The sequence below is a fragment of the Geotrypetes seraphini genome, chromosome 15 (genome assembly GCF_902459505.1).
Source record: "Geotrypetes seraphini chromosome 15, aGeoSer1.1, whole genome shotgun sequence".
Lineage (NCBI taxonomy): Eukaryota > Metazoa > Chordata > Amphibia > Gymnophiona > Dermophiidae > Geotrypetes > Geotrypetes seraphini.
Genome location: NC_047098.1, coordinates 18,490,794 through 18,507,711, shown reverse-complemented (window position 1 = coordinate 18,507,711; position 16,918 = coordinate 18,490,794). Strand labels below are relative to the sequence as shown.

The window sequence follows — 16,918 nt, the reverse complement described above, 5'->3', positions numbered from 1 at the left end:
TTGGGTCAGCATAGCTTGGCTGCACAATTATATCCACCAACATAGTATTTTCTGATCTTGGACGATAAACACTCAACATCTGTTTAAAATAGGACGGTACAAGACTTGAAGAACAATGGATATCACTTTACACTGTTAGCATGTGCTATTTCCTATATTAATTGATTAATGCAACTTAGGTCCCTTCAATTTTTTCATTTTTATGCCGTGCTAGCTTGATTACTGTAATGGCATTTACCTGGGTCTTCCATCCACCCGCTTAAAAGCATCACAGATTATACATAATTCCGTGGCATGAGTCTTAATGGGAACAGCACAGAATGAACATATTATACCAATTTTAAAGAAATTACATTGGTTGCCAATCTATCATCAGGTACAGTTTAAGATTTTGAAAATAATCCATCTGGGAATATATGACACCCTTCCAGACTATCTGACCAAACGCTTGAAAATATATAAACCTAATAGAGTTTTGAGATCAGAAAATAGGATTCTGTTAGATGCAAGAATAAGAAACGAAATTAAGGGCTCCTTTTACGAAGCTGCATTAGCGGCTTTAGCGCGCGTGACTTTTAATCACGCGCTAGCCAAAAAACTACCTCCTGCTCAAGAGGAGACGGTAGTGGCTAGCGCGTCCGGCTGTTTAGTACGTGCTATTACACGCGTTAAACCGCTAACGCGCCTTCGTAAAAGGAGTCCTACGTATGGCACTAGAAAGTCTTACTTTACAATTGTGGGTCTGGTGCTTTGGAATTAGAGAGTTGCACGGGGACAGAAATCCCATCCATCGCCGCCAGAATCCTCTGCATCCCCACCCATCCCCGTCAGGATCCTCTCCGTCCCCACCCATCCCCGCAAGGAATTACCTCCATCCCCGCCCGTCCCCATAAAAAGCAGCAATTACTTCTGACAGGATCATCAATTCCACAGTTTCTTTTGTGTTCGCGCTGCTGTTTTCCTGGTGGAATCTCTTTGGTGGAACCTTTTTTTTGTTTTCTGTTCAGGTAATTAACTTATAAACCCCCTCTTTTACTAAGGCTGACGTGTCCATTATATTATATGCACAAACTCTGCTTCCATAGCCTTCCATCCCCATGGGAGTCCCATTGGCTAGAGGGGGGTCCCCGTGGGAGTCCCGTTGGCTAGAGGGGGGTCCCCGTGGGAGTCCCATGGGTTAGGGGGGATTCCTGCCGGACCCCCGTGGGTCCCACAGGATTCCCACGATCCCCGTTCCTTGCAGACCTCTATTTGGAATGGTCTGTCGGGAGTAGTATGTTTTTGTAACAATGAAAAGCTATTTTGAAAATTACTTAAGGCTCATTTTTTCATCTTAGCTTTCAGCTGTTCCTCTGACATCCGATAAAATGTTTGAGAATGACTACAAATTTTTGTTGAACAATGTAAACAAAGCTGATTGATGTTTGTAATGTATTGGAAAATGTATGGTAAAATTTGACCTCTACTGTGTATGTTTACTTGTAAGTCGCTTAGGAGATAAGCGGATAATAAGTTCTTTAAATAAAATAATGCTGAATAGTATTATTATATTCCTAGGGGCACCTTATTATCATGCCCAGCTCCGATCTCCCCTCCAACTATTACCACCCCGATCAGAAACCACCTCAGTAGGTGCCCCATCACTGCTCCACCTGTTGTAGATAATTTCCCCTTTCCTGTGAAGACCTTCATCATCCCACCCCTTAAAGTGAACCTCCTGTTCTATCCTCCCCCCCCCCTCCCTCCAGTATCTACTGGGCCTATCCCTAGTATCTAGCAGACAGCCATAGAAGCAATCCCTAGTCCCTCTTGCTCTGCTAGGTTGTCCATTTTGAACTGGAAGTCTAGGGAGCAAGGACAGCTAGGGTTTGTTCCACTCTTCACCCACTAGACACTAGGGACAGGCCTGGTGGGTCCAGGGTGTCTTCATGGTGGGGAGAAAGAGGCTAAAGTAGGAGGAAAATCTGAAGCTAATTTTATGCCCAAGATATGACCACCTGCAGATTTTGAAAGAGAAACTCCAAACTCTACATGGAGTTTTCTTTTTTAAAATACAAGCTGCCTGGGAACTTCAAAAATTATCCCCAAACAGAAACTGTTATTGAAATTCTTGGTTTGGTGAGGAGAACAAACTTTACTTTTCATTTTTGGGAAGAACAGAGAGTGGCAGCTTTCCAGATCTTATGTCTATCTACCAATATAGATCATGCAAATAATTTTATAAACGTAACCACAAGTTGCTCATTTAAAAGGGTCAATTACATATGTAAACAAAAACTGTGGATACGGATGTTCTGGAGATAATTTATTAAACACTGACATATAAAACCATGAAAATTCAATTAAAAAAGTACAATGATAAAAAATACTGTGATAAAAATCCAACCAGACCCTACACGGTCCGTGTTTCGGCAAACACACCTTCCTCTGGGGTCCAATGGTTTGCAAACTCACATATAAAGAATTGGACTGAAAACAGTCTATTGTCTTTAAACATGTGAGCAAAGAATACCGCAGACAAGCTGAAGTACTTTTTTAATTGAATTTTCATGGTTTTATATGTCAGTGTTTAATAAATTATCTCCAGAACATCTGTATTTACAGTTTTTGTTTTCATCGGTAAATTGTTTTCACTGTGGATCATTGGGTCTCCCCATTTTTCTTTGTTGTGCCTTTGTGTACATATGTAACCAGCAAATAAACACAACTGGAGATTTCATAAAGATCACATCTATTTTGTGTACTCTGTAAAATGCAGGAGTTTATGCATCTCAAAAGAAGGCATGTGTTTTAGGTGGTTCTTCCAAGCAAACAAAGACAGGAGCAGAGATGGCTAGAGAGGCCAACAGTTTATTGTGTATCAATGTTTCTTCATTATCAGCAGCCTGACAGTTTGCGTCAGGGGTCCAATGATCTAAAAACAATAAATATGCATCACAACGTTTATAGAAACAGAAGATAAATAGATTAAGAAGACATAATACAAAATCATAAAAACCGACAAATCTCACTAATATCACACATGAGGAACATAGAAATGAAATAAAACAAAAGAATGTATTAATATCATAAATATGATACTCGTCATCAGGCAGCTATAAACTAAAAATGCAGATTTTTGGAGATCTCCGAGAATCTCGGAAAGAGCGAGAACCAGAAGGCCTTGAACATGCGCAAATGCTCAAGGCCCAGGCAAGAGGCTGGAACTTCTTGCACCGGCACGTCCTGTGGGCTGCGTGCCGGTGCCAGATGGGGGGTAAGGCTGAATGCTGTTCGGGCGGGGGATGCTGGTTCACGGGGGGGGGGGGAGGGGGGATTTGTGAGTGGGGAGGAGCGATGCCGGTTCTCGAGGGGGGGGGGGTACTTGCAATACGAGGCAAGATTTGCAAGAATGTTTTGCTCATCTTGCAAAACACTCGCAAACCACGTTACTCGCAAACCGAGGTTTGACTGTATTAAATAAACAAAACATCTTCCTTGTACATAATTTTTAAAGAAGGCTTACATGGACATCTAATTCTGATTGTCTTGTGGGTAATTCAATGTCAATGAGTCCAATTTCAAGGACGGTCCACACTTGACATCTTCCGCAGATATAAAAAAAGTGGCCTAAATAAAGGGGCCCCCTAACTCTGGACTTGGTTGAGATCATGCCCCAAAAGTTTGAATACCTTCATCAAGAGTCCCAAGGTATCCCCTGAAAACATTTCAGCAATTTCTGAGATGGTTGAGTGGGAAGTTCTGGACCACTCGACACAGAATGACCAATGTTTTACCTCTCCCTTCCGAAAAAAATATTTAAAAAACAGGAAAGTAAAAGAGACCACTCCCTGATCACTTCACAAATGGTAATTCAAAAGACAATCTTTTCTCTATTTGATATCAGAAAGTTAAAACTGGAAACAGAAGATAATTAATTGTCGAAGGCAGTACATGTAAACTACATGACAAACCAACTGTTCTCACTACTGTCTAAGAAAAAAGGTATTGCACATTCCTAAAATAAAACAAACTTTCTTTGGCATCTAATTAGACTGCAAAGCAAAGGAGAAAAATAATAGAATATAAATAAGTATAATAACGAAATGAAAAAGGCAATTAGCAGTCATTTTACTCAGCACCATCCCAGCTTCAATAGTAACAGTGATAACAACATTGGGCCAGATTCGGTAAACATAGAAACATAGAAACTGACGGCAGAAAAGGGCCAAGGCCCATCTAGTCTGCCCATACCAAAGTCCCACCCCCTAACTCCCTCCTTGAAGAGATCCCACGTGCCAATCCCATTTTTTCTTAAAATCTGACACGCTGCTGTCCTCAATCACCTCCAGTGGAAGACTATTCCAGCGATCAACCACTCTTTCGGTGAAGAAATATTTTCTGGTGTCACCATGAAATTTCCCACCCCTGAGTTTCAACGGATGCCTACATCGGCAGCCACTTACAAAAACGACACCAGCCACTTGTCAATCATGCTTAGGCGACATTTAGGAATTGCGGCTAACAGTGCCTACCACAAAACAAAGGCATCTGCAACGTAGGTCAGGATTTTACTATACAATACAGATGCCTAAGTACTTTTGCAAATCACATATAACGGCACCTATAATCATCTCTGCCCCTAACCAAGCCTATTTTGACCTTAGGCACCATTAAGATGTCTCCTTAGATGTGATTATAATACCTACCTTTCGGAGGCGTCTACTAGCACATACTTTTTTTTAATGACTGAAGATATAAAGCAAAATTTGATGCAGGGGCCAAGTCAGGAGAACAAGATGGCTGGGGAAGAACTGTCATTGCGCTTTTGCGCAAAATTTGGGAATTTTGATGCATTCAAAACACCTTCCATGAAAGCCACGTTCAACATTTCTGTAGCAGTCTTACCCAATTTAAAACAGAACTTCACACTGTAGTGCTGCTCATTGAAGCTGCACAAGATGAAAAATAGCTGATCACGAAAACACACTTTCACAAAAACTGTGGTAGCTCGGAGCCGAAGAAAGATATCAACAAATGGAATAAAAGAGGTTACTCCTGTGTTGTCAAGCTACTCAGCGCCACCTAGCACATCTCAAAAGAACTTCCCGTTGATGCACAATTCAAGCTGTCCTGGAACATTCTGAACCAACCTTATATATATATATATATATATATAAAGTTTTGCATTTGCATTCAAGTACATAAAAAAGTGACTCTGTTTCAGCCTCATGACTGATTAAATGACTAATCACAGAACTCTTAATTAAACCATTTTTCTATAGTAAAGAGAAAGGGGGAGGAAACCATTCATTAATGTCTTACAATGTGCATCAGATTTAGTCTATCATTTACTAACCATTGTTAAATGAGTAATTATGCACAAGGTCATTTGTGCAAACTTTTTTGCCTGATTGGATTATATCTCGGTGCTTGACTGAGTTCTGCTGGTGGCTGCATTTTTCTTTACAAAACAGGTAATTAAGATAGCTAAGAAGCAACCATTTAAAAATGACATTCTTGCCTATCTTCTCCTGCCCCTTCAAAGATTACTACTTTCACATAAGATTGGGCAAAGCCTGGATAAATGCTATAGAAAAGGACCACTCAATGCAGCCAACACACTTAACTCTTAACAGGCAGGAGAAACAAGCAAAACATTTCTAGTGGTTCCAACATTCACTCCTTCACCCCAACCTAGATCAAGTTTCAAGTTTATTAAAATCTTGTTATACCACCAAGGCGGTTTAACATTTAAGAATTGCGGCTAACAGTGCCTACCACAAAACAAAATAATATAAGGCTAGATCCAAACTTCGAACAAGCTTCTCAGAATGCTATACTGATCCTCAGATGCACCACTCCACGTTCAAACTTTATCATAACATTTAGCTTGATGTGCAGAATCTTCCCTGGATCAATTTTATAGCTTAATCAATTGTTTTTTTAAATATCTTTTTATATTAAACTAGTATTTTAGCCCGTTACATTAATGGGTGCTAGACTATATGTCTGTCTGTCTTTATTTCTCTCTCTCTCTCCCTCCCGCTGTCTTTCTTTCTGTCTGTCTCTGGCCCCCTTTGTCTGTCTGTCTTTCTGTGTATCTCACTGCCCCTGTGTCTTTCTTCTTTTCTTTCTGTCTCCCTTCCTCCCGCTGTCTGTCTGTCTTTCTATCTATCTATCTGTCTCTCTCCATGCCTCTTATGCAGCAGCATTTTTCTCCCACCACTTCCCTGTGCAGCAGCCAAAGCAACATTCCCTCCCCCTCCATTTCCCTCCCCCCACACCACTTCCCTGTGCAGCAGCAGTAGCGTTTCCTCTACCCCCCTTTCCCTTCCCACAGTCTGCCCAGCTCCCTTAGTCCCTTACTACCCCCTCCTTCCCTTCCCGCGGTCCCGACTACGAACCTGACGATTCCAGCAGCATGTGAAGACTGCTGCACACGCTGCTGGAATCGCCAGATTCGCAGTCGGGACCATGGGAAGGAAAGGGAAGGGAAAGGGGCGGCGGCAAAGGACTTGGGTCCTGGGCGGCAGGGTCAGCGCAAGAGCCGGGGTGGAAAGTTGCTGGGCTCCTCGGGTCTGTCGCGGAGGCCAGGCCGGCTCCGTTTCTCAGTTCGTCCTGGGGAGGGGGGGGAGACGCTTTTTGTGCCCCAGCCCTTCAGAGGGTGCATGTGAGTAGCTGGGAGGCCTAGGCGGTGACAGGGGCTGCGGCGGCCGTCTCCAAGTGACACCAACTCTCTCTCCTTTTCTGTCACTCTTGGACTGCTACCCGGCGCCCTCTGATGAATATGGTACACTTTTATTCCCCCCCCTCTGTGGCTGCCTCTAAATGTCCCGCCGCCGAACGCGCCTGTCGTGTCTCTAGCACACCTTCGGATACGTAGTAAGCATGCATGCGCACTCTTGCCGGCACATCCCAACAGATCAGATCTCAGGGAACACGCGGTGAGAGTGCGCATGCGCGCTTAGCGTTTTATTATTATAGATAACATATCATTTAAATATTTCCAAATGTTTAATTTTTTAAGAAATCATTATAAAGTGAACTTAGCTTTGATTTCTGGTCTATGTAGGGACTTCTTTTGCCTACATGTTTCGCGATGAAACGCTTTCTCAAGGCTGGGTCCCTAATTTTGTCAATGCCATCCTTATTGACCACTAGTTTTTTACCCAATAAAGATCTTTATTCTTTGACAAAAATTTTTTTTTTTTTTTTTTAAATCGTCCAATTGGACTTCTAGGTCGACAGGACATCCAACCCTTAGGATGCCTAATGTTATACCCCATTTTCGACCATAGAAACTTCCAAGTTGAAAACAACCAATTCCAGACCATTTAGACATGGGAGTGGCCATCATTGTGATGGACAGGCTACACAGACATATCAACAAAGGATACCTTAGAGGGCACTGCTGTGAACTTCACATAAAAGGTGCCAGAAGTACATCTCATCATAACCCCCTTATAATTTAAGGTGAGCCCTCCAAAACTCCTCCCAAATCTTGTATGCCCACCTGTCTACCACCCTAATAGCTTTTATTGCTGCAGGTAGGAGGGTTTTGGTGGCCTCACACTTTCCACCATAAATGTAGTGGGTAGTGGCTTATGGGTCTGGTTCCTCTTCTCTATGGTTCACTAGCCCATCCACTAGGTTACTTAAGATACCTGTGTGCTGTTCTATTAGGCTTTCCCATACCCAGTGCTGCTGTTCTAGAGACAAGTATATACTCTTTCATTCAGATCTTTGGAGGGTGGGAGGTGGTCAGTGAGCAGTGGGGGAGTGTTGGGGGGGATCATACCTTCATGTATCCAGTGGTCATTTGGTCAGTTTAGGTACCTTTGTGGCACTTAGATGCTTCTAAAATAGGTCTAGCTCCAAACATTTAAGTTCTGTCCAGGACTTCTTGGGAAAGGTTTGATTGTCGCCGTTAGACATCCAAATTAAGTACACCCAAAGCTCACTTTCTAACATGTCCCCTGGAACTCTGGATGCAAAGCGGGCAAAACTCCTTGCAAGATACCCAGAAAAACAACTTCAAAAATTGGAACTTGGATGTCCCAGCAATTAGGACGTCCAAGTGTCGACTTATGATGGTTTTTGGACATTTTACATTTTTGATTATGAGCCCCTATATCATTTTTAAGATGCAGCAACCAGAATTGCACAGAATACTCAAGATGACATCACAGCATTGTATGACATGGAGGTATTATAATATTCTTTGTTTTATTTTCTATTCCTTTCCTAGTAATGCCTAACCTGTTTGCTTTTTTTTTTTGGCTGCTGCCACATACTGAGCAAAAGATTTCAGTGTATTGTCTGTAATGACACCTATAAAGATAGTATATTCTTACCTTGATAATATATTTTTCAGTAGATAGGTGAGACAATCTAGACAAGTGGGTCATCTCCCAATAGCCGCGTGCTATATGCAGAAAGAATCCAATCTGGATTTTTTCTGTGACTCTCCTCTACTTCACTGGGAGCTCTAGCACCCTCTACAGTTAGTATCCAAGCACAAAGAGCTCCAATGATAGTACGTGACATAGGCCCCCAATGGGAACATTCCCAGGAATCAACTGTTCTGCTCAACAAAGAAACAAGAGAACATCAACTGCAAACAGCTAGCAAAGGCATTAAAGGAGCTCAGGAAAGACCCCTGCATGCACATGAACATATAAAGTTGAAAGGGGATAAATTCCGTACAAACGTAAGGAAATTCTTCTTCACCCAGAGAGTGGTAAAAAACTGGAACGCTCTTCCGGAGTCTGTTATAGGGGAAAACACCCTCCAGGATTTCAAGATAAAGTTGGACAAGTTTATGCTAAACTGGTGAGACTGAACTCATTTGGAGCACTGGTCTACCTTTGGTCCACGAAGAAGCCACACTTCTGGTAGAATGTGCCTTAACAGAAATGGGGGATTGTTTCCCGGAAAGAATGTAGGTCGACAAAAAGGCTCTAAAGATATATCTGGAAATAGTGGTCAGAGTGACAAAGCTCATTAGTGACCTCTGGATAGGGCAAAAGAACTCTGTACATGTTCAATTTTCTCAAGAGGTGATCCTGTTTCTTTGAGCCAGTAGGCTGAAAAACAGGCAAAAGTAACTCCTAACACAGAAAGCCGAAACCACTTTCGACAGAAAGGAAGAGACCGTGCGCAAGGAAATCCCAGTATATAAGATCCTGAGGAAGGGATCTTGACAAGAAAGAGCTTGGAGTTCTGAGATACTCCTCGCTGAAGTAATGGCGATCAGAAAAACCATCTTGAGTGTCAAGCCTAAGAGGGAAGCGTCTCTCAGAGGCTCAAAAGGAGAAAGTTCAGGTCCCAAAAAGGAAATGGTAGCTTGAGCAGTGGTCTAATGCAGTGGTTCTCAACCCTGTCCTTGAGGACCACCAGGCCAATCGGATTTTCAGGCTAGCCCTAATGAATATGCATGAGAGAGATTTGCATATAATGGAAGTGATAGATATGGAAATCTGCTCCATGCATATTCATTAGGGCTATCCTAAAAGCCCGATTGGCCTGGTGATCCTCCAGGACAGGGTTGGGAACAACTGATCTAATGCGCAGAGCACCTTTGAGAAATCTGGCAGTGTCAAGGTGAGACACAAGCGAGGAACGATGATCCCCCAGCTCTAAAACATGAAATCTCAGCAACTTGGACCCAAAGGGTGCTACGGTCCAACAGATGAGCTCAGGGAAGAGTGAAAGTGGAAAAATGCAGCCAGCACCCTGTGAGACACCGTTGAGCCTCCTACGGGCGCCTAACAGCCTGTGTTTGACCCCTATTAAACAGCGAGAAAAAAAAAAAATCAAGGATGGCCCTGAGCTCTGAAGAAACCAATTCAGGCTGGCTAACTGGTACCACCAGGGATCAGCCTGTCAGTTACAGACCGAAGTCTGTGTAATCTCAATGCAGGCAGAGCTGAAGAATCGCTTCGAGCACAAAGAAATCCCCAGAAAGGGATGAAAACACCAAAGAAAATAATAAAAAGAGGAGAGCAGAACAGAAACACTCCTGCAGGCACATGTGCAGAAGAGAAAAACTGTAGAGGGTGCTAGAGCTCCCAGTGAAGAAAAGGAGAGTCAAAGAAAAAATCTGAAGTGGATATGGTACGCGGCCACTGGGAAATAACCCATTTGGCTAGAATGTCTCAGCTATTGCACTGGAAATCATTTTCTTGAGTAGTAACTCCTAAAGTGGAATTTAGCATCATGTCGTTATAATTTGGATTATTCTACCCAACGTGCATCACTTTGCACGTATCCACTTTTTGGGATTCTGCCAAGTGATTGCAACCTGAATTGGCCCTGTTAGAAACAGGACACTGGGCTAAAATGGACCTTTGTTCTGACCCAGTATGAAAATTCTTTTGTTCATATATTCTCAAGCATCAGGAAAGTGTCAGCGAAAAACCTCCCCTGAACCCCTCCCCCCCACAAAAAAATAACTGTTTTCAAAATAACATATATTTAAATAGCATCTGTACATGACTCATAATTATTGCATTTCTGAGAGAAGTAGCACTTATTTTAAGCTGTTCTCTGCTTTAACAGAGCTTGCCCTGGTCCATTCAGATGTCTCTTCAGTGGGCTGACATACTTAGCAGGACGCTTGGCTTGCTGAGCTTTGAAGAAGCAGACACAATAGGTACAGTGCTGGCATTAATATAGAGGCAGATTACTGGATGAAAGACTGAGCTAGAGGTCAGTCTGACATTTCCCAGGGCTCACACATTTGAGACCAGAAGGCCTTGGTGCTAATGCATCCCCCAACTGTGTGATCTGCTGTGAAAGATTTCAGCCTACATTTGACTGACATTTTCAGAAGCTTCACAGATATTTCCTCCACTCTAAACCACATAGAAAGAAACATAGAGTCAGAGATAAAAATCACAAGCAACAGACACTTCTAGTATTCAGCACTAGTAATGTTTATCTACTAGCGAGTATTATCAGCAGCACTGTGAGGAAAGAGGTACCTGGGGCTGTGGCACTGGGATCACCAAGCTGCACACACCCTTCCCCCTGCACTCTTCCCCACACCTCTTCAAAATTTTTGCCGGCAGCAAGCAGCATCTGCTAGCTGCTGCTTGCACTGGCCTCAGCTCTCCTTCTGATGTCACTTCCTGTTCACTAGACATCCAGAAAAATGGCTTTGAAAATTGGCCCTTGAACATCCCTGCAATTGGGATGGAATAAAGACAGCTGAGGGGAGATATGATTGAAGTCTACAAAATCCTGAGTGGAGTAGAGCAGGTATAAGTGGATCGATTTTTTACTCCATCAAAAATTACAAAGACTAGGGGACACTCGATGAAGTTACAGGGAAATACTTTTAAAACTAATAGGAGGAAATATTTTTTTACTCACAGAATAGTTAAGCTCTGGAATGCATTGCCAGAGGTAAGAGCGGATAGCGTAGCTGGTTTTAAGAAGGGCTTGGACAATTTCCTGGAGGAAAAGTCCATAGTATGTTATTGAGAAAAACATGGGGCAAGCCACAGCTTGCCCTGGATCGGTTCCACTGAATGTTGCTACTCTTTGGGTTTTGACCAGGCACTAGTGAGCTGGATTGACCACCATGAGAATGGGCTACTGGACTTGATGGGCTTTTGGTCTGACCCAGTAAGGCTATTCTTATGTTCTTATGTACCTGACCTTTCAATTTCTCCCCTAATCCACCGATACCACTCTGCTGAAAGAAGAAAGGTTCTTTACTTTTTGTTGTCTTGCACATTATTGACAAAATTTGTCAAGACCTTGGTTGGAGCATGTTGGAGGACCGTGATGAAGAAGCTAGGGTTAGGGAGGCTGGGTCAGACAGGCAGAGAAAATTCTGGGCTGGGGAAGAATGGCAAACAGACAGAGAAAAGGAGCCAGGGCAGCAAGCAAATTCAGGATGGATACATGTATTTTATTGGGGGGGGGGGAATTGGATGATTAATATTTTTATTTAATGATTGGATTTCTGTATGCATTATGAAAATTTTCATTGAAGAATTGTTGGGTGGGGGAAAGGGTTATAATTTCTACTTTAATGGATTATATGTATAAGAATGTCAAGTGCTGTATATTTTTTTTTTTTAGTAATGTAATGTTTTAATATTAATCACTTGTTTGTCAGTTTTAAAATGAATAAAGAATTTAAAAAAAATAAAAAAATAATTCAGGCCCAATTCTGAGTCTACTTGTCTGACACTGCAGCTTAGATATCCCACATCATCTGAATCTTAACTTGGCCAAGACTTATCTTTCACCTTAACCCACCTCTCCTCTTCCCCCATTCTCTATTTCTGTCATCCTCCCTGGGTCTGCAACTTGGAACCCTGGGGTCACTTTTGACGCCTCTCACTCACCCAATAACCTCTCTCTCTCCTTTTCAATCTCTTCAAAATTCTGCTACATGATTTATCTTCCTCCAGTGTCATTACATTCACAAACCTCCTCTCCTCAAGTCACTTTATTGGCTCCTTATCTGTTTTCATATACAATTCAAACTCCTTATACAAGTGCATTCATTCTGCAGCTCCTAAGTATCTCCCCTCTCAAACATCGAATCCAGCACCGGAGAAACAAAAGGGCTTGAGAGGTACCACAATCCAAAAGAAACTAAAGAAATAAAAACTCTCCAACCATCTTATAAAGGCTATATTGCTGAGTTCAGGAGGAGATGATTTGTATTTCACTGTGAATTACTCAATCCTCTTTTATTTTGTTAACCGCACTGATCTGCAAGGTATTGTGGTATATAAATTTTATGTTATGTTATGCTAAACGGCCATTTTCTTCCATCCATCCCCAGAAAGCTCCTCTACTTCAATCAGGTCAATCATACTTGGAGGGAGGGAAGGGACTAAGGCTTCCAAGTGATGTCAGAACCTGGCTTGCATCTTGACTGGCACCAGACTTTTGATCCCAGCTAAGCTGTTTCTAGGACTGGAAGTTTGGGTCAAATCAGTTTCTAGACAGGTCCGACATCACCTATAGAGTGGGGGATGCAGAGGTATGATCCTGGAAAATACTTTAAAAAAATAATACTTTTTAAACTAGGACTTTGTTACTAAGAACAAAAGTACAGTACTCCCCATTCCAGGAACCCCCGCGAATATCGAAAAAACGCGAATACGGTTTTTTGCCTGGGAGGCAGGAGAGGGCAGCTGGAGAGGCAGGATAGGGCAGTTGAAGCACCAGCGAGTGAAGGAAATCACTCGCGGTTTGCTCCGACCGCCTCTTCCTGCACTAAAGTCAGGCTTCACCAATCAGGAGCTGCTTTGACACGCAGCTCCTGATTGGTGAAACCCGACTTTAGCACAGGAAGTCCCGGTCGGAGAATACCGTGAATGACCGGGAACGCGAATGACTGGGAATTCGTGGGGAAACACTGTACTGCTTATTTGTAACTAGTTACAAGTAAAAAGTATGGCAAAAAATGTAACTTGTTTCAAGTACTGCAAATTGTACTTAAGTACTGGAACGTACAAGTACTTAGTTACTACCCATCTCTGTAAGTTGGTAAGTAGTAGCAGATGACAAGTAGGTAAAGCTAAAAGCACATGGAAAAGAAGGATATCTGGGCAGCAGGTAAAAAGGAATTAAGCAGGTAGTAATGTTGTTAAAGCAGAACTGAATACAAGCAAGTCAAAGGACAAGCCTATCAGATGACTTGTTAGACTAGGGAGGATGTGCTAGGCTGACTTCCTCATATACCGTGGACACAAACCCCTGCTGATCCAATGGGCTTTCTCTCTGGTGGGTCCTCCTTCCATTGTCCCCATTCAAGGCTTTAACAGGGATGTCAAAGTCCCTCCTCGAGAGCCACAATCCAGTTGGGTTTTCAGGATTTCCCCAATGAATATGCATGAGATCTATTTGCATGCACTGCTTTCATTGTATGGTAATAGATCGGATGCATATTCATTGGGGAAATCCTGAAAACCCGACTGGATTCCGACTTTGACACCTGTGCTTTAGAAGATGGACCAAGGCAGTGCAGTAGCTGTGTATCACCCGCAGGTCAACAGGTCTCTGGACCATGGGATCCTCTGCTCAAATTCTGACACTCCTGACAAAATTATGCCAGCTCTATGCTACCTCATGCTCTGACCAAGGTCAGAATTATGAAGAACTGAGCATGCACCAATTTCACAGTGATAGGTAAGACAGCAGAAGGGGAGGGAGAAGCAGTTCATGGAATCTTGGCTCCAGAATATGACGTCGGAAGGGGTGGACCGGCAGATGCAAGGAGTTGCTTCAAGGTCCCGCAATGACTGCGTCTGCCGGTCCACCTCCTCCGACATCACATTCCGGTTTGTTGCTGTCAATGCAAGGAGATAGGCGGCGTTGTTGATCTCCCGAGTAGGGGGTTGGCCTAGCGCTGCCAATCTTTCCGGGGTGGGGGGGGCAGTGTTGCCAAAGGAAAAAACAAACAAACAAACACTTGAGGCCTCTTTCTTCAGCGGGCCTCCCTGACAACTTCGGGCCCTAGGCATGTGCCTACTGGGCCTATCCATTAATCTGGCCCTGCTGCCAGTTTCTCAGGTCTAACTCCTGTTCCTGTCTGCCAACCTACCAACTATGCATACTTGTAGCCAGTGGAAGGAAGGCACTTTTTAAACAGGAGAAGTCTAGCTAGATGTGTTAAGTTATGTTGAAAATTATCCTTCTCACTTGCAGGATGTAAAATGGATAAATTTTTTTTACGTTGCATGTAAATAGAGGCTTTCATAAACTCGCTGTAAGAAACTATTGAACCTGAATTATCCAAAAGGAAGATATGTAGATAAAGGATGAGGACAATTAGCATTAAACACTATGGAGTGATCCGAAGGAAACCATTGCAGATTTGCATGGAAAATTTCTACTTGAAGCATCCCCGCTCTTTACCCATTTTAAAGACTTGCAATTTTATTTTTGCTCAGTTTTATTTTCAGCACATCTCAGATCCTGTCATAGGGGAAAACACCCTCCAGGGATTCAAGACAAAGTTAGACAAGTTCCTGCTGAACCAGAACGTACACAGGTAGGGCTAGTCTCAGTTAGGGCGCTGGGCTTTGGACCAGAGGGCCGCCGCGTGAGCAGACTGCTGGGCAAGATGGACCACACTGGTCTGACCCAGCAGCGGCAATTCTTATGCTCTTATGTGCTAATGGGGCTGTGGCTATTGACTAGCAGAATTTTGATCGACTGTATTTTCAAAGGGAGCTGCATTTGCTGAAACCTGTCAATAGATGTACTTGGCATGCCACTTGCAGAGCATGTGGTATCTGTTTGTGTTACATGAGAGCATCTGGACTAGTGAAATGGTTACCATCCAGGGGTTTAAAAAAAAACAACTGGATACACATACACTTAAAACTCCTGCTGTAGGTGAGTGCCCATAATACAGTTCTGTCTATGAATCCAGCAGAAATGATGATGGTGGATATAGTAATTTGACATAGAACATGAAAGCCAATGTTGCAGGAGAGCAATGCCAACAGCAGTCAGAGAAAACAGGATGGTTTCTCAAAATAGAAGTCCTTGTTAGCAGCCTCTTGCTGTAGGGAAGTAAGCAGTGCAGTAAGATGAAAGCATCCCCAGCTGAGCAACAGAAATACTGATTCACACTTACCTGCTGTCTCCAATCTTCTCTTGTGAGACTGTCATTTTCTCAGCTCTTTCAGCAGATATCCTATCATTTGGCTTTTTGCCTCCTTTCTGCAGTGACAAAAGAAAAAAACCAGAAAGCACATTTTTTTCGGACTGCTCAGGGTACCTGACAAAGACAACTTTCAATCTGAGCTTCAGGTTTATTTGCTTTCCTAAGTGAGAAAAAAACAACGTAAGTCTTGTATTTTTTCCAATGACATTTATTTCAGCCATTAAGGCTGCCAGAAAGCTCCAGGCCATCAAAAGCATGACATTTAGTTTGTTTAGTTATCATTCTCATTTCATTCCATTCTTGAGATAATTTTCCTATGACAAGTGAGGCTATAAGTCCTTAATACTAAAGAGTACAAAACAGGAGATTCAACTCTTTTGGATGACCAGAAATTATCTCAGTCCACCATCTGATGTACAAGCCTCATGACACCATGTTAATTCCTAAATGCAAAACCCCAAACCATGTTGTTATTAATACATCTCTATATTCAATGTGGTTTTCTTTCCCTTTAGTACATGGAGATTTGAACGTAATGATCTGACTGTCGTGTATAGCACTGCCATTAGATATTGAAAGGTCACTTTGGGCAGCCACAAAACTTAGAGACTTGAAGAAAGCACAGATGTTTTATTCAGCATATGCGGACCCCTGAGCCCCAAGCTGGCTTCAGAAGTCCAGAAACCAGGAAGTTACAGAGGTATTTATACATTCTTCTGGCTATACAACTGAATTCTAGAAAAAAACTTTTCATGTGTTACTTTTCTTAACAATCATTGGTCCTAAGCTCACACTAGCAGGTCACTAGCAGGTCACTTGTCTAAGCCCTGCAGGCTTTCTGTTACATGTCGTTTATGCTGAGATAACCAAAAGAAGCTAAAACACCCAGTGCAGGCAGGCTAGAACATGAGATAAGTTAGGTCTGCAGCTAAACATAATTCAGCATTTTATTAAAGAGAAAACTTAGTTCAACACTTAGGAAAACCAGTCCCAGACTCCTTAAATATAATCCCCCAAATACTGTTAAGTTGGGTGCCAAAATTACTCTTAGGACTTAATTCTATAAATGGGCACCAAAAAAAGCATGCTAAGTGATATTCTATAAACAGTGCTCAAAGTTAGGCACCGTTTATAGACTAGCACATAGTGCCGAAATCCACGCCCAATTTTATTTATTTATTTAATTCATTTTCTATCCCACTCTCCACAAAGAACTCGGAACAAGGTTATAGGTTAACATATAATATAGTTAAAAGGTTACAATGTACTATAGTTACAGGACAAGTTTTT

General features: G+C 42.5%; 1 protein-coding gene across 1 annotated transcript in view; it reads right to left on the bottom strand.

Moving 5' to 3' along the window:
• MORN1 (MORN repeat containing 1) overlaps positions 1–16,918 on the bottom strand; it is a 180,966-nt gene that overhangs the window by 54,229 nt on the left and 109,819 nt on the right. The window contains exon 12 of the mRNA XM_033922591.1: positions 15,599–15,684. Within this exon, the coding sequence (XP_033778482.1) occupies positions 15,599–15,684 (86 nt within the window). The remainder of the gene's footprint in view (positions 1–15,598; positions 15,685–16,918) is intronic.